The sequence below is a fragment of the Rhinolophus ferrumequinum genome, chromosome 21 (genome assembly GCF_004115265.2).
Source record: "Rhinolophus ferrumequinum isolate MPI-CBG mRhiFer1 chromosome 21, mRhiFer1_v1.p, whole genome shotgun sequence".
Classification (NCBI taxonomy): domain Eukaryota; kingdom Metazoa; phylum Chordata; class Mammalia; order Chiroptera; family Rhinolophidae; genus Rhinolophus; species Rhinolophus ferrumequinum.
This window is the reverse complement of record NC_046304.1, coordinates 11,422,215-11,446,433: the sequence shown is the minus strand read 5'-3', so window position 1 is coordinate 11,446,433 and position 24,219 is coordinate 11,422,215. Positions and strand designations below refer to the sequence as shown.

General features: G+C 51.9%; 4 protein-coding genes across 8 annotated transcripts; all 4 read left to right on the top strand.

The window, feature by feature from the left end:
- Positions 1 to 139: 139 nt before the first annotated feature.
- SPEM3 (SPEM family member 3) lies at positions 140 to 3,700 on the top strand. Its single transcript, XM_033089351.1, has 3 exons — positions 140 to 277; positions 431 to 488; positions 594 to 3,700. The coding sequence occupies exons 1-3, from the start codon at positions 140 to 142 to the stop codon at positions 3,698 to 3,700; spliced, it is 3,303 nt and encodes a 1,100-aa protein (XP_032945242.1).
- Positions 3,701 to 5,282: 1,582 nt separating this feature from the next.
- TMEM102 (transmembrane protein 102) lies at positions 5,283 to 8,347 on the top strand. Of its 4 annotated transcripts, none has more exons than XM_033091025.1 (3): positions 5,283 to 5,654; positions 5,827 to 6,056; positions 6,148 to 8,213. In XM_033091025.1, exons 2-3 carry the CDS (start codon positions 5,843 to 5,845, stop codon positions 7,467 to 7,469), a joined length of 1,536 nt encoding a protein of 511 aa, XP_032946916.1. In that variant the 5' UTR covers positions 5,283 to 5,654; positions 5,827 to 5,842; the 3' UTR covers positions 7,470 to 8,213. The 4 variants fall into 4 exon arrangements, with proteins under 4 accessions (XP_032946916.1, XP_032946915.1, XP_032946914.1 ...); XM_033091024.1 differs by having other exon boundaries at positions 5,283 to 5,506; positions 6,148 to 8,202; XM_033091023.1 differs by having other exon boundaries at positions 5,283 to 5,506; positions 5,705 to 6,056; positions 6,148 to 8,201.
- Positions 8,348 to 9,424: 1,077 nt separating this feature from the next.
- On the top strand, positions 9,425 to 14,578 carry FGF11 (fibroblast growth factor 11). Its single transcript, XM_033091027.1, has 5 exons — positions 9,425 to 9,724; positions 11,355 to 11,465; positions 11,657 to 11,760; positions 12,338 to 12,536; positions 12,820 to 14,578. The coding sequence occupies exons 1-5, from the start codon at positions 9,532 to 9,534 to the stop codon at positions 12,888 to 12,890; spliced, it is 678 nt and encodes a 225-aa protein (XP_032946918.1). The 5' UTR covers positions 9,425 to 9,531; the 3' UTR covers positions 12,891 to 14,578.
- A 134-nt stretch (positions 14,579 to 14,712) lies between these two features.
- Positions 14,713 to 24,070, top strand: CHRNB1 (cholinergic receptor nicotinic beta 1 subunit). 2 transcript variants are annotated; one of them, XM_033089803.1, is made up of 11 exons: positions 14,713 to 14,834; positions 14,920 to 15,059; positions 15,657 to 15,701; positions 16,705 to 16,814; positions 16,899 to 17,007; positions 17,397 to 17,544; positions 17,870 to 18,079; positions 20,340 to 20,563; positions 21,069 to 21,250; positions 21,579 to 21,726; positions 22,008 to 24,070. In XM_033089803.1, the coding sequence occupies exons 1-11, from the start codon at positions 14,780 to 14,782 to the stop codon at positions 22,146 to 22,148; spliced, it is 1,512 nt and encodes a 503-aa protein (XP_032945694.1). In that variant the 5' UTR covers positions 14,713 to 14,779; the 3' UTR covers positions 22,149 to 24,070. The 2 variants fall into 2 exon arrangements, with proteins under 2 accessions (XP_032945694.1, XP_032945695.1); XM_033089804.1 differs by having other exon boundaries at positions 21,994 to 22,132.
- The last annotated feature ends 149 nt before the right edge of the window (positions 24,071 to 24,219 follow it).

Below are 24,219 nucleotides of genomic sequence, written 5' to 3'. Positions count from 1 at the left end.
CTTCCTTTTCCTCTTCCCTCATTGTGACCCCCTACCCCTGACCCATTATGACCCATTCTCCCCCTCCCCCACAGAAGAGTTTGGCTCCTAGTGAGTATGTGGGGGTCAGGGGGCTCAGGTAGTCCTGGGATCCTCGGTCATGGGTGAGCGAGCCCACCACGGAGCCCCAGTGTGCTCTGGCACCAACCCCAGGAAGTGCCAGGACCTAGGAGACTCAATTCTTCTGATTCTGGGCACCTTCATCTTGTTCAACGTGGGGATCAATGTGGTGACTCTGGTCAGGGCGGGGTCTGGGCAGCAGGGTTGGGGGAGCCCTGGAGTTTGAGGTGGGAGGGGATAAGGTGGGAGGGCTGCTGGGATTTGTCCAGACAAAGGTTGGACTTCAGGGCTCACCCTACTTCTGGACTCTCCCCTCCCCTGCTTCCCTCAGCTCTGGAGGAATCTGAAGAGCTCTTTGCGGATTCTTTTCCATCATTTTTTCCCCAAAGGTGAGTGGGCCCCAGCATGGACTCAAGGGGATATGGGCCTGTCCCCTTTCTTCTACCTGACCCCTCAGTAACCCAGGCCTTGTCCCATCCCATCTTTCTTTGCAGACAAGCAACCCAGCTGTATAGGCAGCCATCCCATGTGTATGCGCTGCTCTGTGGATCCCAAGAACCTGTGCTCAAGAGTCTCTCCTCGCTTCCATCGTTGCCCAAGCTTCCTGCTCAGGCACCCTAACCACCTTGACTCTTGGATACCAGACACGAATGACGAGAGGGCTTCTAGGTGCTGTTGGATGCCACCTCAGTGTGGACATGCTGAGGGTCCCATGGAGACTTCATGGGGATTGTGGAAGGAGGGAATGATGGGAACTGGAGAGACCCCTCAGGTTACAGCCTCAAAGTCCCAAGCCACCTTTCTCTCCAGGCAAGAGACATCTTCCCATTTCCCCAGGATGAACAAGTTGGATATGGCTCCGCTTCACTTGCCCCAAGGGAACAAGACTAAGACCCCAGTCTATGACTCAGACCAGACCCGGACTCACTCCCCAGCCTGCCCCCCTGAGCACATCTCCGCCCACGCCCAGATCCACTCCACAGTCCTCACCCCTGAGCACACCCCCATTGAAGTCCATGGCCCTGAGCACACCTCAGCCGATACCCTGGCCCAGGCCCCAGCCCAGGCCCCCTCGCATACCTTAGACCACTCGCGGAGCGACACCCAAGCCAGCAACCTGGCCTGTGCTCATCTAACCTATACCCATGCCCACACCTTGGTCCCTCCCCCAACCTCTGCCCCAACCCCTCCCCTAACTTCTGCCCCTGCTGCTACTCCTGCCCCAGCCTCTACACCAGCCCCTGTCCCAATCTCTTCTCCAACCCCTGCGTCAGCACTGGCCATGGCCTTGACGACGACACCAGTTCCTGCTCCTATCCCTACCCCCACCCCTACCCACATCTTAACTCCTATGCCCTCTAACCCGACTGCCTTCAGCCAAGGCCTTTCCACTGGCCATGTGGTCTATGATGCCCGCAAGGTAAAGCAGAATTTATTCCATATGTACCCCACCCAGAATGCTGAGTATTCCAGAAAGGACTTGGGTACTCTCTCCACGCCCCAAGAAGGACAGGGCCTCGAGAGCTCTGGTACAGCTGAACAAACATCGAAGCAACTTAGTGGGGACACTGCGAAGCCCTCCACAGGATCCATACTGGGTTACCTGGAGTTGGGGAATATGGAATGGAAGATCTCAAATGACGCCAAAGACAAGTTCTTACAGCCCAAGACCTTTCCTTACTGCAGCTTCCATCCATGCAGTTCTGAGAGGAGAAACACAGATGCCCAGGCTCCAGTCTACCCCAAATTCCTCGTCTACTCCAAGGATGATTCACTTTCTCAACGTTGCTTTCATTCTCCAACTGGCCCCCAGAGCTCACTGCGCACTCCTCCACCATGCACTTTTTCTCTGCCTCTTGCTTCTCCCAGACCTTTTGTTTGTCATCAACCCACCAACTACCAGAAGCCCTCCACCTCAATACAAACCCCAACCTCCAAGTCAACTTTCCAGTTCCCCACCCCTCCCCAGTTCCCCACCATTTCCCAACCCCCAATCCAACCCCAATCCCCTGAACTTCATGAGAGTCTAGGCCTTACTCAAGACTCTGGCCTCCAAAGGACGCCAGGCCCTTCAAAAGCCTCTAGAATTTCCAAGAACCCAGGCCTTACCCAAGATCCAGGCCTCCACAAGAACCCAGAACTTGCACAAAATCCAGGCCCACACAAGCCCCCAGGCCTTACCCAACACTCTTATCTCTGCAAGGGTCCAGGGCCTTCCCAAGACTCTGGCCTTCACAAGAATCCAATCATTACCCAAGATTCTGGCTCCCAAAAGAGCCTAGGTTCTCCTCAAGATGCAGGTATCTTTAGGAGCCCATGTCTCATCCAACCCTCTGGCCTCCATAAGAACACACCATTTCCCCAAACTTCTGATATTCAGAGGAGCTCAGGCTATACACAAGACTCTGGAGTCTATAGGAATCCAAAAGGAAACCAAGAGACTGTACTCTACAAAAGTCAAGGGCTTTCCCAAACAACTGGCCTCCATAACTGCCAAGGCCCTTCTCAAGATTCTGGAGGTTATAAGAGTAGAGGTAATGCCCAAGATCTGGGAGTCTCTAGGAGTCTAGGCCTTACCCAACATTCTGGCCTACAGAAGAGTTCCTTCCTTGCCCAAGACTCTGGAGTCAACAAGACCTCAGGCCTTTCACAGGAATCTGGTCTCCACAAGAGCCCAGGCCTTGCCCAAACCTCTAGCCTCCATAAGTGCTCAGGCTTTACCCAAGACTCAGGAGACTACAGGAATCCAGGCCTGACTCAAGATTCTGACCTCCATAAGAATCCAGGCCCTACCCAAGCCAATGAAGTAAAAAAGAGATGTGGCTTTACCCAAGATGTTGGAATTTATAGGAGCTCAGAACCTACCCAAGACCCTATCTTCCACAAGTACCCAGGAATTAATCAAGATCCTGCTCCCCATAAGGGCCCAGCTCTTATCCAAGACTCTGGCCTCCCCAAAACTCACGGCCTTACCAAGGGATCAGGCCTCCACAAGGACTCATGCCTCATTCCAAACCCTGACCTCCACAAGAACCCAGGCCTTGCTCTAGGTATTGACTCTGTCCAAGTCTTGGGCCCATCTCAGACGCCGAAGTCAACACTGCCCCTGATGAAGTCATTTGTATCTGAGGAAGCTTCTCAGAAGGAGGATGCAGAGCAGCATGGACCATGGACTTCGGCCCCACTCAGTCAAAACTCCTGCCCTTCCAAGGCCCAGGTGATCTACAATGACCCACAAACCTTCTCAGAGGTACCTGTACTAATTGAGCTACAACCATCCTCTCGGCGAGCAGGCAGCCAAGACTGGGTGCACCGCTCTGTGGATACAGTTCCTCCAGTCTGCCAGAACTATCGCCAGATGTCTATGCCTCCGAAAATCAACTGGAAGACCCCCTGTCCTGGGCCAGGTACCCGGATAGGGCATGTGGTTCTTGATGCCCGCCAGAGACAGATTGGATTGGGCAGGGACAAGTGTGAAGCTCTATCTCCCAGGCGCCTTCGCCAAGAGGCACCCAACAACTCAGGGGAGACCACCGAGTGGGGATATCAGTGTGTGATGAGGCCCTCAGAAAAAGAGGGGACAAAGGTGCATCAGGAATAAAGAAGCGAGAGAAATGTTCTGTGGTTGTTTGAGGACATCCACCCCAGCCCCATTCCTGACGCTGGCCAACCACAGGGCCTGATGAGAACTGGGACTATACTTTCCCCGCTTCTCCTCCAGAGCTGCAGAGTTAAACCCATTATCCCCAAGGGCTTAGAGCTGAGTTTTCCAATACAGTAGCCTCTAGCCAAACATGGCTATTAGAATGTAAATTAATTAAAATTAAAAATTCTGTTCCTCTATCTCATCTACATTTCAAGTGCTCAATAGTCATGGGTGGTTAGCAGCTACTGTACTGGATGGCACAGATTTAGAACATTTTAATCATTACAGAAAATCCTATTTGATAGCAATGCTTTAGAGTTTAGAGGAACTTTCCTTTCCCTTGTCACCCATACCCAGCATGTTAAAAATTCCCAGAGCCCAGAGTACTTAGTTCTTTTTAGGGTGGATCATAGGCCACCCTTTGGGGAGGAGGTAAGATGTAGGGATGTGTGATGCCTGATTACTCCAGTCTCTGAGAGAGCCTTGTCTTTAGTTTTCCTGATCCGATCTCTTGGGTCACAACCAAATGTATGGAAACCTGGCCCTTCCCCCCCCCCCCCCCCCCCAGTTCTGGGATGTAATTTAGGACTCTGAGTTGCTGAGGGAGAAGAGCTCTCTCTGTCAGTGACTAGGAACTCCTGAGATCTGGGCTGCCCAAATTGAGCTCTGGATTCTGACATCTCCCTCCTTTACAAGCCTCTAATTTTTCTAGGTGTCTTTGCTTAATTCTCTTGCCCGTGGACTTAGGCCTATCTCACTCTGGAGATAGTCCCCGGGGAAAAGGAAATGTAAGAAGTCCTGGTCTAGCAATGGATTGGTCTGATCTGTGAGCCTGTCCCTGGTTTCCTATCTTTATGTCCTATTATTCTGGCTCCTTGTGTCATCCTGGACTTAAGCTGTGTCCCTGATAGCACTGGTTACTGAAAACAATTTCCTTCCCCTGATTATTTCCCTTTGTCCTGTCCCAGCCCAGCTGGGAGTTTCCTCTGGACTTGATTTTCAGTTTTAATAACTCTTCTGTGCATGCACAGGAACTGTGAGATTCCAAAATATTTTCCCTGCCACCACGCATGTGTGTCTGAGTTAGGCATTACTAATATGTCCTTTCCCTGAGTAGTATGTCCACTATGTGTTCTTGCTATCACCACGGATTCCAAGGGGAAATCACCCAGCTGTAGAGCCCCTTTCTTACACCTCTCTGGCTCAGCTGACCTTGGACAAGTCATGTACAACCTTTCTAGGCTGCAGTCTCATCTCCAAAATGAAGTTATAATTGCATGGACGAATCCTCCTAGATCTAAATGACCAGGGCTTCTCTACTCACACATGGTATGTAGAGGCCCCTATTTCTCCCCAGGCCCTCGGGTATGTCCCCCATTATTGTTTGCTATTCAGATCCATCCTATTACCCCTCTGCTCCAATCCCAAGCAATGTTTGCGTGGGCCTGACCAGAAACTACAACTTCAATCAGGCACTACTTCAGCGGAACAGGAAAGGATGTGTGGGAGTGGCCTCAACTCCCTGGTAGCGCAAAAGACAAACTCCAACTGCCAGGATAGCGTGAGATCTCACCCGAGCGAAAGTAGTGATGACGGAGGCGGGGCCGGCCCGGAACCACCCAGACAGTCTTTAGAAAAGGGCGTGGCCTGCGGGGAGCCGGAAGACGTTACCTGTTGAATCGTTCTATCCATTCTCTTCCCAACCCTTGAAGCTACCCCTCAGAGAGAAGCCGCAGACCATAAGCCTCTTCCGAAAAAGAGGTAAGGGGAGGTAGACAAAGGGCAGTGGAGGAGACTGGCTATTGTATTCTGTAGAAGGAGCACAACAGCTACTTTTTACCTGCTGAGTCAGATGAACCTGTCCATGGGGGCGGAGACCAGCTTATGAGAAAGGGCAAGGACTGAGGAGGTATTTATTTGTTGGTTTTCAAGTCTAAATTTAGAGCTGTCTGTCTGCAGACCCATTAGCGGATTTGTCTGGGGTACTTTCGGCATCGGGAAGAGAAAAGAAACGAGGAGACTTTTCGGCAGCAAAGGAAAGGCCTGTCTAGGCCTCCTCCCTTCCGTGTTATCCCTAACAGAAAACGATAGAGCCACATGGCTTCCGCAGTCTGGGGAAGTGCCCCTTGGTGGGGCCCGCCGCCACCAGCCCCAGCCCGCCCGCTCACGGACATCGACTTCTGCTCTGGGGCACAGCTGCAGGAACTAACCCAGCTTATCCAGGAGCTGGGTGTGCAGGAGAGCTGGAGTGACGGGCCCAACCCGGGACCAGACCTCCTTCGGGCCAAGAACTTTGTTTTCTCTTTGCTTGGTAAGTAACCCTCCCTGCCTTCAGAAACTCTCAGCTCTCAGCCCCGCCCTGGCTTTGGGTAATGCCTTCGTGATCCCTTCTCTTCCCGTAGGTCTTGTTCACCGCCGGGACCCCCGCTTTCCTCCCCAAGCGGAGCTCTTGCTGCTTCGTGGCGGGATTCGCGAGGGCTCCCTGGATCTGGGGCCTGCACCCCTAGGTCCCTACGCTAGGGGACCTCACTACGACGCCGGCTTCACACTCTTGGTGCCCGTGTTTTCTGTAGACGGCACTGGGCAGGAGCTGCAACTGGACGTGGAATCCTGTTATGCCTGGCTCTGCCTCCCAGAACTGATGCACGGAATCTCTGTCCGAGAGGCTTGGCAGGATTGCCTAGGACCACCAGTCCCAGGAGGACGTGATTCCATGCACCGAACAGAAAGCGAAGAAAGCCCCAAGGACCAGCAAAGCTCCGTGCACCCGCCACACAGTTATGTCACTGAGCCTGAGCCTCTTGTGTCTTCTTTGGAAAAATCACCTAGTAACGGTTCGGGGCCCGAGTCGCCTCTGCAAGACGTAACCGATCCTGGCTTCCCCGCACCGCTGAAAAAAATGAATGGTGACGTCACCAAAGCAGCAGTGGATAGTCCAGTCCCACAGCCGTCGGAGGCTCTGGAGGCGTGGCCCACATTGTGCCCTGCCAAGGTGGCTGCATGGTTCTTTGCTATGCTGGCCGAGGTCGCGGAGTCCCTGTACCCGGTCCCGGGTGCCCCGCGCTTGGTCCACGCAGCCCGCCACGCGGGGTTCACCACCATTCTCCTGGCTACGCCAGGGCCTCCACGCCACCTCCTACTTTTCGACCTGATCCCCGTGGTGTCTGTGGCTGGCTGGCCGGAGAGGGCTCGGAGTCACTCGTGGGCCGGCCCGCTGGCCTCCGAGCCCTCCTCCTTCTACCTGGTGCCCAGCGGCCGCATAGATCGGCGGGGCGCTTCTGGCTGGCAGCTGTGCTTCGCCCGCCAGGAGCTGGCGCTCAAGGCGCGCATACCCGCTCCGCTACTGCAAGCGCACGCAGCTGCCCAGGCGCTGCTGCGCCCGCTGGTGGCGGGGACCCGGGCCGCGGCGCCCTACCTCCTGCGGACGTTGCTCTACTGGGCTTGCGAGCGACTGCCTGCCCTCTATCTGGCGCGGCCCGAGAATGCGGGCGCCTGCTGTCTCGGGCTGCTGGATGAGCTGAGCCGTGTGCTGGAGGCTGGGACACTGCCCCACTATTTTCTGAGCGGCCAAAAGCTCTGTGCGGGGGACGGTCCAGCAGCGCTGCTCTTAGCATTGGCTCGGCTTCGTGGGGACCCTGTCCGGGCCTTGTGCGCTGCGGTGGAGGAGGCTAAGGCTGCGCGCAAGGGGGGCGGCTTGGCTGGCGTGGGAGGTGGGGCCCATTAAAGACTAGTCCTACCAGGGTGGAAAGTGCTTCTGTTAGCTAGCAGAATGTGGAGCGGACTGCGCGCCCCTTGCTTGGGAGACTAAGAATCCTGGACGCAAAGATACCCTTCTAGAAGGCCTCCTGGCCCGTCATACTACCCTTTTCCCGCCTCAACCCTGTTACAGGTCATCCCATTCTGGCTTTTCCACTCTCCAAATCTGTGACCAGTATCCCTCGCATCCTGGTGCAGCCTCTAGCAACCATCTTCCCCCAATTCTTGTGGTCTTTTCTTTCAGGAGTCAATAGGGATGGAGGAGGGGGTATATTTACTGACGAAACGTGGAAAGGAGAAGTATGGAGACCAGAGACAGACCAATTTGGCTCACACAAAAGCAGAAATATTAAGGAGGCTGGGTTTCACCCCAGGCTAGATCTCGGGTCCCCCACTCTCATCTCTTCAGTTATTTCCCCCGCTGTCTTCATTTAGTTCTGTCCTCCCATCCCAGGCAGTAGGGTCCCTTTTGCCCCCTTGGGGTGTCTGCCATTCCATCTATCTTAAGCCCATCTCTCCCCCCATCCAGCCATTCCATTCAGTGGTCACCACCTTGTCCCTTCTCTGAACCCCGAGACGTGCGGCTTTGCCTTGGTTCCGCCTGCCTCTTTGACTGTCCCCACTCCCTGCCTCCAAGGAACCCCGGGGTTCTGCTCGCCCATCTTCACCCCCCTTTCCCTGCGTCTCCGCCCCCTGCCCCGCCTCCCGGCCTGCTCTCCAAAAAGGGGGAGTTGCGGTAGTCGCCGCCGCCTCAGCTTCCCACAATCGCTGCCGCTGCCGCTGCCGCCGCTGTGCTTGATCCAGCAACCAGGCCCAGTGCTCTGACTGCGGGACCAGGGCTCTCTGCGAGACACCCTCACTCTTCTTTTGGAGTCCGGGGCGCGGAGCCGGGTGTGGGGGGAAGCTCCGTTTGCGGGGGACAGGGAAGGAGGAGCCTGGAACCGGAGCCAGCGCTACCCGTTGCCGGATCAACAAGACAGGACAGATTGAGGGGCGTCGGCAAGAGAGAGGGGTGCTACAGGCAGTCGCCCGGAAGATGAGGAAGCCCTGTCGCAGAAAGCTCTGATACGCTCTGACTTGTAGGGGGCCTATTCACATTTGAGGATTGGTGACAACGTGGGTGTACTCTTTTCTTAAGGGCCTTGTTAGATTGGAGGGCGTGGGATCTAAACAGTACCAGCTGTCCCTGAGGAAATTAAGGGACAGCCAGAAAAACACCTGGCTGCTCCTTATTTGGAGGTGACAGAGGGCCCTCCAGACAACCACCTGGTGTATCCACTAGGAAGGGTGGATTTGGAGGTGACTTCAAAAGGAGTAGAGGGTAACAAGGTGAGGAAAGAGACTCAGCAACTGGAACCCTGTGCCGCTAGAAATGGGGATGACTTGGTGAAAAAAGGTATTGTCCAGAAACAGAGTCTGGGAACCCCTTCTCACTGAATGGGGACAGCCTGGATATTCTAAGACACAATTTGGGGGGTATTAGAGTGAAAAAATGTGGGAGACCCTCTTCACTTAGAGGGTGGCAAAGACACCAAGATTGGGTTCTTCCCTGACATTGTCAAGGCCCCAGTAGGGGTGGGTGAGCTAATATCCTCAAAGCTAAGGACCCACACCCACTTTAGATTACAGGAGTGAATACAGGAGCCCCAAAATAGGGTGGGAAGGTACCTGGGGATATTGGAACCACATTTTGGAAATTTTGGGGGTCTTGGTTTTGGGATGGGGAAGTGGGGACAGAAATAACTGGAAAGAACGGGAAGGCAGAGTTTTCTGTAGGGGGTAAAAGTCGAGGGTGGGGTAAACTGAGAGGTACATAGGCTGTTGGGTCCAGTGGAGCTAGCAAGGGGGCCCAAGGGTGGAAGCTGGCGGCTGGGAGTGGGGGTGGTCTGAGGCTTGTCCTCAGATCCTGTGGGTGGGGCGCTGAGTCTTGGGAAAGCGTCAAGACCATGCCGTGGTAAGCGGGCTTCTCTGGGGGAGCACAGTGTGCTCCGAGCGCCTGCCGGTTTGGGGGTGTCTCCTCCCGGGGCGCCATGGCGGCGCTGGCCAGCAGCCTGATCCGGCAGAAGCGGGAGGTCCGCGAGCCTGGGGGCAGCCGGCCCGTGTCCGCGCAGCGGCGCGTGTGTCCCCGCGGCACCAAGTCCCTTTGCCAGAAACAGCTCCTTATCCTGCTATCCAAGGTGCGACTGTGTGGGAGACGGCCCGCGCGGCCGGACCGCGGCCTGGGTGAGTGGCTGGGGCGGGGTCTCCGGGACTGGGGTTTCCGCCTGGGAGGTTGAGGTGAGGGGCTCTGAAGAGTGGGGCCCGACTCAAGGGGGCTCCCGGAAAGTGAAAGGGGATGGGCCAGGGCAACAAAGTCTCTGCCAGTCTATGCCTCAGTTTCCCTTACGTTTTGCCCATAACCCCGAGTCTCCTTGATTTCGAATGCAAAGGGAAGGCTTGAGGGCTAAGTCTGGGGCCCCAAGCCTCGCAGCTCCGGTTCGCGCCCCCCACCCACCACAGGGTCCCCACCCCCATCGTCCTTTGCCTACGTGCGGGCTCTCGCGATTCTTTCAATCCCGAGCCGAGGGGCCTGGGGGTTCCGGACGCTTGGGTCACCCCGAGGGTTTCTGCGGCTACGGCAGCCCCGACCCCGCCCCAGTTCTCCCGCTCCTCCACGCCTTGGCTCGGTTACTCCTGGCGGAGCTTGCCTGGCTCGGCGCCAACCCCCCCAGCTCTCCCGCGGGTGTCCTTGCAGCTACCTCGCCAGCCCGCCCCTCTTGTGCGCCCTCCTCCCGTGACCTGAGCTTCAAGAGGGGAGCTGGGCACCCCCTCCGTTACCCTCCACGCGACTCCGAAATCAGGTCCCACGAGCTCAGGGGACCCTCTGCTGCGAGGAACTCAGACAGTGCAAGGCTGGTGGGAGACCTGCACTGAGACTGGGGGGTCGTACCACCTACAAGGGGGTACAGGGAAGTCGGCCGAGAGCAAGCGACCGGGAAGGGGAGTTGTGAAGGTTTGCGTGTGATCCCCGTCCAGGTACGACAGGCAGAGAGTCCCTCTGGCCCAGCTCCCAACTTCCCTAGGGGTAGCCCCCTTGCGCCCTCCGCCCCCCGCAGCGGGCCCGCCACAGTGGTATGGCCCACAGCCCACCCTTTGAGTGGAACCGGGCCCCCACGTGACTCAGCCTGCCCGCCATCTCCCCCGCCCCTCCCCCCATTTCCTTGATTTGGTACCGAATGTCCCCCACCCCAGGAGGTTACCTGCCAGAAGGGGAGAGGCTGAACCTCAGGAAGGGCTGGGCCCCCGAGCCAGCAGACTGACAGACAGACTGACAGATGGGTCAGTGTCAGACAGGCCGGCGCTGGGCCAAGGCGAGGCCCGCGCCAACCGAGCCGCAGCCGCAGCAGCAGGTGCTGAGTCAGCGTCAGGCCCAGTCCCACCCCCACTCTTGAGGGGACGCCCCTACCCTCTGGTCACCTTGCTGGCCCCCACATTCACAAACACACTGCCCTTTCAGCAGCCCTGCCTGTTCTCCCTGTGTCCTCTGCCTTTTCATGGATCTCTCCTCTTCCTCTTCCCCTTCTCTGCCCTCCCCCACTTCTGGTTGAGCTGTAGAGTAGGAATTAATCCATTTAAATAAATTTAAATAAATTAGAAAGCTGGTGGTTAGAGGAAGCAGAAGGGACCCACACCCCAGCTTCCTCAGGAGTCAAAAAGAGGTGAGAGAGAGTTTGCTTGGAAGGTCAGAGAGGTGGGGCCCAGGGACTCTATTCTTTCCCTCCACTCTCTTTCCTCTGATCCCATCAAGTGTAGGACTGTTTCTGGGACCAGAGATGTCATTTCCAAAGATTAATCTCTCTCTCTCTCTCTCCAGAGCCTCAGCTCAAAGGCATCGTCACAAAACTGTTCTGCCGCCAGGGTTTCTACCTCCAGGCAAATCCCGATGGGAGCATCCAGGGCACCCCAGAGGACACCAGCTCTTTCAGTGAGAGGGGAAGCCAGCAGCTGGGTGGGAAGGGGGAGAGGGGTTAGATGACAAATCCTATTCTTGCTTCAGGTTCTGTTATTTTCAGTTTGGCTTTTTAAGTTCCAAGGGAGGAAGTGGAGCTGGGATGGGGGGAGCTCAGATGGGTGTTCAAGGCCTAGGGCACTGACACTCCCTCTCTCCACCCCCAGCCCACTTCAATCTGATCCCCGTGGGGCTCCGTGTGGTCACCATCCAGAGTGCCAAGCTGGGTCACTACATGGCCATGAATGCCGAGGGGCTGCTCTACAGCTCGGTGAGATAATGAAGCAGAGTGGCCTCGGCTTTGGGGACTGCCCCAGCTACAACTTTCTCAACTACAGATATTTTGCAGCTCAGGAATCCTCCTCCAGCTCTTGCTGTTGTCCTGTCATTACTGCCCACTCCAGAGTACCTCCTCTAGGGTCCCTCTAATCCTTACTCTTCATGCAGCCTTCCAGACGCCCCCAGGCTCTTTGAATGTCCAACTCTCTCCAACTCTTTTCATCCGTTTAGGGTTCCCATTTCTCATCCTACCTCCTCCAGAGTTGTGATTACTCACTTCCCCAGAGTCATTTAGGATAGGGGATGGTGAGAGGTTGGGAATAGAGTGGAGAGAAGGTATCTTCTTACTCTAGGACCCCAAATGTCTGGTTCCTAACCCTCAGGGGCCTACAAGACTCTTCCTTTTCCTCCTTTTCTCTCAATTCCTGCATGGACTCAGAAGTTGGCCCTCCAGCCTGAAATGTATGGATTATATCCTGGCTTGTTCTTCTCAGGGCTCCCTTCTGTCCAGTGATGTGTCTATTTGTCTCTCTGTCTGTGTTTGCCTTTCTGGGTCTTTGTCTCCTCAGCCACATTTCACAGCTGAGTGTCGCTTTAAGGAGTGCGTCTTTGAGAATTACTATGTCCTGTATGCCTCTGCACTCTACCGTCAGCGCCGTTCTGGCCGGGCCTGGTACCTAGGCTTGGACAAGGAGGGCCGAGTCATGAAAGGAAATAGAGTCAAGAAGACCAAGGCAGCCGCCCACTTTGTGCCCAAGCTTCTGGAGGGTGAGTATAGACTGAAGAAAATGGGGGCCACATGGGAGGGTATTGATCTTGACATGGACAGTTAGTGACACACAGCTCAGGGGCTACAAGTATAAAGAGTATACCTGTTATGAGAGGTCAAGCCAGGAAGGTTTTGGCCTTTGGGGGTTTGGGGAGCTCTCCTCCTGTGGGTTGGGGTTCCCAGAGGATGAGTGTAGAGAAGGGAGCCCTTTCAGTGCTCTGATTCTCCCTAGGTCTCTCTCTACCTAACTCTCCTTCCTGCTCCTCTCTTTCCCCTTCACAGTGGCCATGTACCGGGAGCCTTCTCTCCACAGTGTCCCTGAGACCTCCCCTTCCAGTCCCCCTGCCCCCTGAAATGTAGAGTTTGGACTGGAGGCTCCTGCACTTGCATTGAGCCAGCGACCGCCACAGCCTGTCTCCCAGCCCTGCTCCTGGCCCTGCTCTCACCCCAGCTGCCATACTCATGCACTGAACAGCCAGGTCCCACCAGGTGCTCTATCCTGAGGGACCCTAGGAACTGCTAAGACCCTTAGATACTTGGACTCAAGAGGGAGGTCAAAGAGGTGGATGTTTAAAAATGGTCCTGGCTGATCACTTCTTTCCTTCTACACTCACACACCTCCAAAGTCTTTTCCTGAGGTGGCTCTGCGGGTTCCCAAACTGACAGAAGCAGGACACAAATACTCCCCACCCTAGGGTCAACCAGTTCCTAGCGCCCTATGCCTTTTTCATTGCCACTGAGCCATAGATTTATAGGTCCACTGGAGCTCAGGATTAGTTTCCTTCTTTCCTTACTCCACCTTCTGCCTTGTTCTAGACGGGTTCTGGAACACCAGGCACCCCAGCCAGAGCTTTTTCTGCATTAAGGCTCTGTGCTGGAATGCAGGCATGCTGCCAGGCTCTGTTCTGGATCCATCAGGCTTCTTTGACCCAGATGGACCCCTGGTTTCCAAGTAGAGAAAGGCTGGATTTGAGCCCTGTCTAGCTCTTGGCCTTGGCCTGAACTGGGACCAGTCTCTGATCACCACATACTAACTTTTTTATCCCAGAGACACCCAATTCTAGAGCATGGTGTTCTAGACACATATGGAGCCATACTTCCTTCTGAATCTCAGCTCTAGGACATACAAGTAGACCACGACTCTCAGACCTTCCCTCCAGGGAAGGAACTGGGCCCTGTATAGCCATATTATTGCTCTAGAGTAAATTCTAGACCCATTCTCCCACTTTCTCTAGTGATACCTATTAAGGATGAGCTCTGGAAAGGACCCAGCTATGATTCATAAAGAACTAAGTTCTGGATGAATCAAGAACTACTTGTTTTTCTCAGATAATTTTCTAAAAATCTTATTCTTCCTATAGAATGCTAACCTTATTTTTACATGTAGTTTCTAGCTCCTGCAACTCAGCTGGGGTCCTGCCAGTGAAACAGTCTGAAGAAGGGCACAGGAGTTTTAGAAGGAATCCTTGGCTCATAATGGGGAAGCTGGGATGGGGAAGGGACCAAAAGAATGGCATGATTGGACCTGTGCTTGGGTTGGGGGGACGTGAACACTTAGCTACCTCAGCAGGAATTCCTTTCAGGTCCCCTTTAAAGCTGAGGTCTTTAGGGTACTGAGTCTAGAATAAAAAGGACAAATGGGACATAGCCTTGACCCCTTCACCCCCAGTGAGGAGACCCCAATTCAGCAATAAATCCCACTGCTCTCCCCTAGGTCACTTGCTTTACCTTAAATCTTATAACCTCAGCTGGGTTTTAGGTACCCAAAAAGGACCTGATTAGATTCTTCTGAAAAATGTGGAGAGCTAGGGCCTAGGAAAGATCAGACCTGGGCAGGGTAGACTGAGGAGGCCCTAAAGGAAGGGGCTAGGGCTCAGAGGTAGGTCATTTTTCCTCAGGCTTTTTCTACTTCTGGCTTGTTGCAAGAGGGTTTGATGCTCCCCTCACCCGCACAGACCCCGCTCAGTCTCTACCCATCTCCTGGCTCTGCTCCCAGGAGACCCAGTTTCCACTCCATGCATTCTCAATTAAAGAAGATTTATACAACTGATATGTTGTCTGTCATCTGTGGGTGGCGGGCACTGGCAGTTGCTTGGGGCGGGACCAAGTCCCAGGGGCGGGGCGGTGGGCTGGCGGCTGCCCCCAACAACAGGTGCACATTCTTGGGCGCCTCGTCACTTCCCCTGCACTGGCTGTCCCGGCGGCTCACCGAGAGAACACACTTGAGCGACGCGGCGGGTCTATGATCCCAGGGGTGCTGCTGTTGCTGGGGGCGCTGGGGGCGTCGCTCACCCCGGGTAAGTCTGGGCCTCACAGGGCCAGTGACAAGGCTAGAGGTCGTGGCCGGGTACCCTGGCTTCACTTAGTGCTCTCCTCCTCCAGGCGCCCGCGGCTCGGAGGCGGAAGGCCGGCTCCGCGAGAAACTTTTCTCGGGCTATGATAGCTCGGTGAGGCCGGCGCGGAACGTGGGAGACCGCGTCGGGGTCAGCATTGGTCTCAGCCTGGCGCAACTCATCAGCCTGGTGAGGGCGCACGCGGGGCCCTGAGGTCAGGCTCACTGGCGGGCTGGGGGGCGTGGCTTTAGATAGGGCAGGACAGATGGAAGGCCGGGGCAGGACCAGTCTGAGAGATGGACCGGCCGTTAGCAGAGATTGGGTCGAAATCGGACCAATGGACAAGCTGTGGGCGTGGCTGCTGGACAGGCCTTGGGTAGAGCCGGGTAGGGTGATGGACGGGCCTGTGGACGCATATTGAAGTGGAGCTGGGGCTGATGGACTGACTGTAGTGGGGGCCTTGGGGCGGGGTCACGGGCTGGGGCGGAGCTTGTTGTTGGACAGCGTCAATCAACAACAGCGGGCGGAGATTCAGGGTTGGGTGAATTACAAGCTGTAGGTGGGGCCCAGGACTATGCCAAGCAGAGGGCCCGCCTGGGATGGGACTGGTAGAGGAATTGCCTGGCACCACAGACCGCAGGAAGTTTCTGAGATAAAGGCGGGGCTTGGGCACAAGAGAGTGGGACTCAGAAAACGAGGGTAATTTTCAGGGAGAGTTTGACCCACCGGTCCACCTCATTTCTCTCCACTGACATCACCTCTACTTTTTAAACTTTTCCCTTCTAGAACGAGAAGGATGAGGAGATGAGCACAAAGGTGTACTTAGACCTGGTACGGAGACCCCACGGGATGGGAAATGGCGTCCCATTGCCTTTACAGTTTCCTGTAATGTCTGGCCCAGTAAAGAATTTTTTTTGCATCACAATCTCAAAAACACGTTTATAACTGAAAGAGAAGCTTCAAGAAACAGTACCTATCTCTACTCCGGGAGTTGCACTTCATACATCTTCATGCATTTTTCTTTCATTTATTTATTTTTAATTTTGCAATTACAGTTGGCAATCAATATTATTTTATATTAGTTTCAAGTATACTGCATAGTGGTTAGACATTTATATGATTTACCAAGTAACCCCCCTATAGGTCTGGTACACACCTGGCACCATACATAGGTATTACACTATTATTGACTATAGTCTTTATGCTGTATTTTGCATCCCCAGGACTATTTTGTAACTATCAATTTGTACTTCTTATTCCCTTCACCTTTTCCACCCAGCCGCCCAACTCCCCTCACATCTGTCAACCACCAGTTTGTTGTCTGTATCTATAAGTTTGTTTCAGGTTTGTTCATTTATATTGTTTTTAGATTCCACATATAAGTGAAAGAAATCATGGCATTTGTCTTTCTCTGTCTTACTTATTTCACTAGGCATAATACCCTCTATCAATGTCCATCTATGTTGGCACAGCACTTCATGCATTTTTCATTTTAATATTTAAAACACTGGTTTGGAGCCACTAATTTGATTCCGGACCCACTACAGGGTTGGAAATAGCAGTTTGAAAATCAACACTGTTTTAGAGGCTAGCTAGCGCAATGTCCTCATTATTACAGACTAAAAATTTGGGGCCTGTTGCGAGGGAAGGGGAAATTAGCTGATGGGGTCTGAGCGAGTGCAGGTGAAGCCGGAATCAGAAGCCCCGGCCTCCAGAACCATAGCCCATGCCTGAAGTGCTCCCCACCTTGCACTGGCTGCCCGCTTTCTTGGGACATTCCAAGTCTTCTCCCAGCCTCCAGCCCCAGACAGCCCCTCAGCCTCTGCTTCCCTAGGAGTGGACTGACTACAGGCTGAGCTGGAACCCCGCGGAGCACGAGGGAATCGATTCACTCCGTATTTCGGCCGAATCCGTGTGGCTACCAGACGTGGTGCTGCAAAATAAGTAGGATCCTCCCAAGACTGGGAGGTGGGCGGGGCACCGGGGGGCGGGGCCTGATCCCAGGTGAGAAGATTCTTTCCCTTACAGCAATGACGGAAATTTTGACGTCGCTCTGAGCATTAACGTCGTGGTATCCTCAGACGGCTCCGTGCGCTGGCAGCCCCCGGGCATCTATCGCAGCAGCTGTAGCATCCAGGTCTCTGGGCTATGCCTGGGAAGCTCCAGGCGCACTTAGAATCCCTCCTCCTCAGACATCCTGACGCCTATCCCTCCTCCATTATCCTCATGACCCTCACATCTCCCTTGTCCTCCTGATTTTCTTTTGAGATTTATCTTCTCTGTTCACTTTCATTGACTTCCAGTCTTCCTCAGTGACTCCCCTCCATTGCCCATGATCTCTCCTAATAACCTTCCAATACCTCTGTGATCCCCCACTTCCCTGTGACCTCTTCTGGTGGTCCCCATCTCCCTGGTGCCCCATATCCTCTAACCTCTATCTGCCCTGTGACCTCCACAATGACCTCCCCAACTCCCCCAGACCTGACCTGTTTTCTGTCAGCTCTAGTGACTCCTCCTTTCATCCAGGTCACCTACTTCCCCTTTGACTGGCAGAACTGCACCATGGTGTTCAGTTCCTATACCTATGACAGCTCAGAGGTCAGCCTGCAGACTGGCTTGGGTCCTGATGGGCAGGAGCGTCAGGAAGTGCACATTCATGAAGGGACCTTCATTGGTGAGTGGGCATGGCTCCCACGTCCATGGGCTTTATGATGTCTAGTTTCTAACAGGCTGATAAATACACTCCATTAGCGATACTCAGTACAACTCTGTGGTGGCAGCAAGATAGGTATGACTATCTACATTTATTTCACAGATATGGAAATTGAGACTTCTTGAAGTTTATTAGAGATTGGCTGTCCAGCTCAGTGCCCATAGCTAGACCCTTATCTCATCAGCCTCCTCTGATCTACAATGTGGCAGAGCAAGCCATATCCGGCACCGATAAGGATAGGTCTCACATCTGTGTCCCTGTCTTCTGTTCTTACTCCTCCCCCAAGAGAATGGCCAATGGGAAATTATCCACAAACCTTCTCGGCTAATCCAGCCTCCCATGGACCCAAGGGGCAGGGGAGAAGGACAGCGTGAAGAAGTCACCTTCTACCTCATCATTCGCCGGAAGCCTCTCTTCTACCTGGTCAATGTCATTGCTCCATGTATCCTCATTACTCTCCTGGCCATCTTCGTCTTCTACCTGCCACCAGATGCAGGTAAGGGGGGAAGGGGCCCCAGCCCTCCTTACAAATAGCTCAGCTTCTTCCTCTTCACCCTTAATCCAGGTAAGTTTTTCCTGCCAAGTCAAGACATCATGGATTGTGCTTCAGCAATTTCACTCAGGTTTTCTCTTCAACCTCAGGTTGGATCCAGATTTTCCCTCCAACTTCAGGCTCTGCCTCTCCTCTGCTGCCCACTTCTTTCCCTCTGAAATAATAGCCAACATTTCTCTAGGAGGCAGCATAATATAGTAACAGAGTAACCTTGGGGAAATTCCTTAATCTCTATTGTGTCTCAGTTTCCTAATCTGGAAATGGGGACAATTATAGTTCTCACTGAATAGGATTATTTTGAGGATTAACTGAGTTAATAGAACTATGCCTGGTACCCAGTAAATTCTATGTAAGAGTTGGCACTGTCTTTGCTATATTTGAGCGGTTCCTGTAATACAATTAACATGTTATATAGATTAACTAAATTCTAATCTTTATAATAACTGTGAGATAAGTACTGATTTGTCTTCCCATTTTACAGAGCAGGATAAAGGGGTTGAGAGAATTTAAGTCATTTGCCTGACATACACAGTTAGAGAGAGGCGGAGTTGCTATTCCAACCCTGATTAGTGCCAGTCTGATTCAGAGACTGATATCCTTAATTCTGGTATTCAAAACATGCTTTCCATCTCTCTGAAATCAAGTTGCTTTCTATCTAGGGAAGGAGTGTGATGCAGCTCTAGAACATACTTCCAAATGTAACTTTTATTTCTTCCTGGAGCAAGGCAAATCTCGGAACCAAATATCATAGGACGAAAGTAGAGCCCCTATCTGCCCTGTTATTTATCCTCTGATCCCTATCTGCCCTGTGACCTCCACAATGACCTCCTCAATTCCCCCAGGCCAGACCAGTTCTCTCGCGTAAAGGAGAGCTTAAAAGTTATTTATCTCAACACTTTCCATGAAGTTTGCAGTGCCTGTTGTATGCCACAGGAATAATCAGCCGCCTAGCATATCCTTATATACTTTGTTTCAGTTTTAGATATTTTAAATTACTGTGTAGTTCCTGTAAACATGACAGGGGTTGGTCCATTCGTTCATGTAAAATACTTGTTGAGCATCAATAATGTGCAAGGCACTGGGAACATATCAGTGAATAAAAGAGACAAAAATCCCTAGTTCTGTGAAGTTTACATTCTAGTGTAGGAGACAGTCAAAAAACATAATAAATAAATAAATAAATTAGATAGTATGTTAGAAGAGGACAAGTTGTAAGGAGGAAAATAAAGTAGGAAAAGGTGTTGGGGAGGATGAGAATAGGGATAGGTGTTGCAATAGAAAAACGGGATGATCAGTGTATACTTCATTGAAAGGGGAATATTTGATCAATATTGGAACACAGACTTGAAGGAGGTGAGAGAATGACCCTGGCATATATCTGGGGGAAGAAAGTACCAGGAGGGGAAAAAAAGAAAAGAAAGAAAGTACCAGGGGTTAACAGTGAATGCAAAGGTCCTGAGGTGGGACTGTGCCTTACATATTCAGGAAATAGCCAATGTAACTGAATGAAGGGAGCAAGAGAAAAAACAGTAGGAGATGAAGTCAGAAGTCTACTGGGAAGGCTTTGTAGACCATAATAAGGACTCTGGCTTTTATGCTGAAGGAGATGGGAAGCCACTGGTTTTAAGAAGAGGAGTGACAGGAATAGATTCACATTTTAACAGGATCAATCTGGCTGCTCTGTTGAGAACAGGGTGGGTAGGGCAAAGAATGAAACAAAGAAGAGGCCTTTATAACTCAGACCTGAAGTAATGATGGTTTGTACCAGTGGTAGTGGTAGATGTGATAAGTCATCAGTTTCAGGATATATTTTGACGGTAGACCCAATCGGGTTTGCTATGAATTGGATATGGGATGAGAGAGAGAGGAGAGTGAGAATGATTCAAAGGATTTTGGCCTGAGCCACAGGAAAGATGGAGCTGTTATTTATGAAATAAGAGGAGTTGGTGGTGAGAGAATTAGGTTTTAGACATGTTAAGTTTCAGATGTCTATTGGACATTCAAGTGGAGAGGTTAGGTAGGCAGGTGGATATAAGCCTGGAGTTTAGAGGAATAAGTCCAGGCTGGAGGTATAAATGTAGGAGTCATTTGCATGAAGCTGACGCTTCCAAAAGCCTGTCCTTGAGTGGGCTGGCCCAATTATGCCATGGAGTTGCCTTCTGGCAAAGTCTAATCTTCCTGCCTTCTCCTCTACCCCCCCAAGGAGAGAAGATGGGGCTCTCAATCTTTGCCCTGCTGACCCTTACTGTGTTCCTGCTGCTGCTGGCAGACAAAGTGCCTGAGACCTCCCTGTCTGTCCCCATCATTGTCAAGTACCTCATGTTTACCATGGTCCTCGTCACCTTCTCAGTCATCCTTAGCGTCGTGGTCCTCAACCTGCACCACCGCTCACCCCACACCCACCAAATGCCCCTTTGGGTCCGCCAGGTAAGAAAATTTCCTCCTCCAGCCTGTGTTAACTCTCAATCTTAATATTTGTGTTTTTTTTGTCCAGGTATTACTCCTCCCTCCCACCACTTCAACTTTCCCTTTCATAGACCTGAGGGAGAAATACAACTCCTCATAGAGTGATGGAATGCCAAGGCCTGTTAGGTGTTGAAATGTTGCACAATTAATTTTACCCTACCATCATTACTATTTCCTAGATCCCACACTCTCTGCATCAGTACTGCTCATTCTGGGTCCCAGGGAAACATTCTCAGTGTTAGCTACTATCAGGGTAGGAGCCCTTAGAACTTTCCTTTCCAGTCAGGATGCCTCCCAACCTACTTAAGAGCGCTGAAGTCTGTGTAGTTGCATTTCCTTGTCCGTGTATCTTTGTGGAACATACACACCTATGCTCAGTAATGGGTATATGGCTTGGGGGTGATTGGCTGCTTCCTTTTTGGTCTAAAAGCATGAGAGCCCCCTCCATCACGCCTCTTCTTTGCAGATCTTCATCCACAAACTCCCTCTGTACCTGGGTCTGAAGAGGCCCAAACCCGAGAGAGACCAGATGCCGGAGCCACTTCCTGTAGCCCTCAGGGATTCTCGGGGAAGTGGCTGGGGTTGGGGAATAGACGAATATTTCATCCGGAAGCCACCGAGTGATTTTCTCTTCCCCAAACCTAACAGGTAGTACCTATTGCCCATCGCTCACATATAAGGAGAGGGACAACTACAGTTCCCAGAAGACTCTATGGAGGCAGGCGGCCTAAGCTCCCAAAAGATGCTGTGGTTGAGCATCATGGGATTTATAGTTTCCCTTCTCCTGCCCACTTTGCGGGAAGGTGGGAACTAAAACATAGAGGAATGGGAGGAATTGCATAAAGCTGGCAAGGAGAGCCTGAAAGGCCCTCTCCGGTTTTGAAAAGAGACAGGGTGTTGAGGCGGGGCCTAAGAGCCCTGGCGGCGGCTGTGTCTTTCCGCCCCGGGTGTGAGCAAACGGTCCCGCCTCTATCAGGTTTCAGCCTGAACTATCTGCCCCGGATCTGCGGCGATTTATCGATGGTCCAAACCGGGCTGCGGGCCTGCCTCCCGAGCTACGGGAGGTCGTATCCTCGATTAGTTACATCGCTCGACAGCTGCAGGAACAGGAGGACCACGACGCGGTAAGTCCAGTGAGTGTGAGCAAGGCAGGGCCTTGGTGGCCTTGGCTCCACCCGCAAAACCTGGGCTCCGCCCCTAACGCTCGGTTTTATTTTTGGTTGGAAGTTTGCCTCATTTAGTCCCGCCCCCTGCTTTCCGACTGGTTTTTTGCTCCTACCCACCGACCTCAGTTTCGCTCTCCTGTTTCTTATCTCAGAGCTGGAGTAGGACTAGGGCGGGGTACGGGATCTTGGGGACCACCTTCCCGGGGGTCTGGAGCTCAGGGACAGTTTCCTACCCTCAGTTGAAGGAAGACTGGCAATTTGTGGCCATGGTAGTGGACCGCCTCTTCCTGTGGACCTTCATCATCTTCACGAGCGTCGGGACCCTAGTCATCTTCCTGGACGCTACTTACCACTTGCCCCCTGCCGACCCCTTTCCTTGAGGATGGAGGGCCCAGATCCAAGTCCTCCGCCGGCTGAATTGAGAGTTCAGCTGTACTCTCAAGCCCTATTCCTCTCTGCCCCTTAACTGCTTCACTGGGAATCCAGTCTCATCATTTCCACTCTGGAGAGAGAGCAGAAGTGGGACTTGGCAGACAGAGGTCTTGAGCCCACCAGAAATGCACTATAAGCTTATTTACTCTTTGACTTCTTAAAGAAGCCCCTTTGGATTTCAACAGCTAGGTTCCAGTATAATGGAGCAAAGTACAAGAACTAGACTGTAAGCTTTATGAGTGCAGGAACTGTGTCCTGTTCACTGTAATATCCCCAGCACCTAGCACATATCCTAATATGCTAGACATTTGTTGACTAAATAGGGAAATTTTTTTCTGTAAGGAAATATACCAATTAATAGTACTTACATTTGCATGTTGGGACTAGTAGTCATTTTTACTTTGTTTTTACCTTTCTGTAATTTATTATGTTTTGAAATAAGTGTTATCTTTAGGACAAAAAAGGTTATTTCTAAAAGGGTGCATTTGTAATAGGGAAAAAAAGTGCACTTTAAAAATTTGCATTCAAGTTCCAGCTTTCGTGCTCAAACTTTGGACAAGCTACTAAACTACTGTGTCTCAGTTTCCACATCTGTACAATAATAATATCTTAATAAATAATAATAATAATAATAGTATCTTCCCCCTAGTCTGAGTATCATATGAGAAGATGGGAACAGGAGTACTGTATAGTGTATATCAGAGGTTGCAAACTGGTGTGTTTTGTTTGGCCCATGATGTTGGCATAATTTTAAATTTGAATTAGTTCGTTACTTTTAAAAATTGGATATTTCACAAAGAAATTTGGATTTCTGACTTCTCTTGAAAAATGTAAAAAACTAGTTGCCACCAGGCCTGGTTCCCCCCTTTGCAGCAACTTGCTAGAGCTGATTAGTGGTTGCCCATTCTGGTCAGTTCCTCAAAGCTCCCAACCACCTGACCAGTTTTGCTCATTTTACTTGCCCATGCCTCCGTAACACTAGACAAAATACAGGGAAGGGGAGGGACGACAAGGAGTTGACGCCAGTGGGAGGATAGGAGTAGGAAAGCTTGTCATGTCTCTTACGGCCATCACACATTTTGTACCTCAGTTTCCTTTCAATTTGGAGAAAGGGTTGTACCTGATTTAAGGCAGGGCCTTTCTGGGACATGAAGATCTTCTGCCCCATAGCCTGTGTGAACTGGACTAAGGTGAATGTTTCTGCCTGGAGGTCAGACCAAAGTCAGCTTACGCCTAGTGGCTGCCACAGTTATAGTAAACTACCTGGGGTCAGCAAGCCCTCACACCTACTCAATTGCTGGAAGTTGTTGTCCTAAGAGGGTGAATAGGGCTACAGCTCCCAGGGATCCCTGTGGGACAAGGTCAGCATGTCCCTTATAACCAGACCCACCAGCCACGCAAATAATTGCACCTGGCATCCCACTGTGGAGCACAGTTCATTTGTCTTGTTGGTTTATTGGCCTAGAGAGTTGGACACACACACAAATGCGGAGATAAATATTGGTCAGTTTCTCTAAATCTGGGTCCTCACTACGTATAGAGCTAGAGTCTGTAGAATTCTAAATCTTACGTGCTGTGGCACAGAACCAGTGGCCTTCCCACTCCACCCTTCTTCCCAGGGAACATGGGGAAAGAGGGCACAAACGTCTGACAAGACTTGATCATTTTCAAAAGACAAAATTGCAAAATCCCAAATTTCCAACATCTGAAATTCACAATATTCAAGTTCCCCAGCTCAGATACATCTTTTAATCTCCTTTTCGCCACAATCTCATTTGTTTCCCAGAACTACCAAATTCTGGAAACTATTTTCCTAAATCATATTTAAAAAAAAAAAAAGAAAAGAAAAAAAGTCTACAATCTCAGTTCTCCCAAAATGTCCATGGTTTTGGAATTTTGACCTGTTCTGAAATTCAAATCCCCCGGTCCATCTTCAATCCCTTCCATCTCCTATGCTTTTTTGCCTCAGAGGAGTGCAGGTTAAGGATATAGGGGGACTTTCATCCCATCTGCCCCCTG

Excerpts from the sequence above, each read along its gene's own strand:
- SPEM3 (XM_033089351.1), top strand. The coding sequence starts at position 140 with ATGGGTGAGCGAGCCCACCACGGAGCCCCAGTGTGCTCTGGCACCAAC. Across the intron at positions 278-430 it reads GGATCAATGTGGTGACTCTG|CTCTGGAGGAATCTGAAGAG; the intron begins GTCAGGGCGGGG and ends TGCTTCCCTCAG. Across the intron at positions 489-593 it reads CCATCATTTTTTCCCCAAAG|ACAAGCAACCCAGCTGTATA; the intron begins GTGAGTGGGCCC and ends CTTTCTTTGCAG.
- TMEM102 (XM_033091025.1), top strand. The coding sequence starts at position 5,843 with ATGGCTTCCGCAGTCTGGGGAAGTGCCCCTTGGTGGGGCCCGCCGCCA. Across the intron at positions 6,057-6,147 it reads CTTTGTTTTCTCTTTGCTTG|GTCTTGTTCACCGCCGGGAC; the intron begins GTAAGTAACCCT and ends CTCTTCCCGTAG.
- FGF11 (XM_033091027.1), top strand. The coding sequence starts at position 9,532 with ATGGCGGCGCTGGCCAGCAGCCTGATCCGGCAGAAGCGGGAGGTCCGC. Across the intron at positions 11,761-12,337 it reads AGGGGCTGCTCTACAGCTCG|CCACATTTCACAGCTGAGTG; the intron begins GTGAGATAATGA and ends TTGTCTCCTCAG. Across the intron at positions 12,537-12,819 it reads TGTGCCCAAGCTTCTGGAGG|TGGCCATGTACCGGGAGCCT; the intron begins GTGAGTATAGAC and ends TCCCCTTCACAG.
- CHRNB1 (XM_033089803.1), top strand. The coding sequence starts at position 14,780 with ATGATCCCAGGGGTGCTGCTGTTGCTGGGGGCGCTGGGGGCGTCGCTC. Across the intron at positions 14,835-14,919 it reads GGGGGCGTCGCTCACCCCGG|GCGCCCGCGGCTCGGAGGCG; the intron begins GTAAGTCTGGGC and ends CTCCTCCTCCAG. Across the intron at positions 15,702-16,704 it reads CAAAGGTGTACTTAGACCTG|GAGTGGACTGACTACAGGCT; the intron begins GTACGGAGACCC and ends CTGCTTCCCTAG.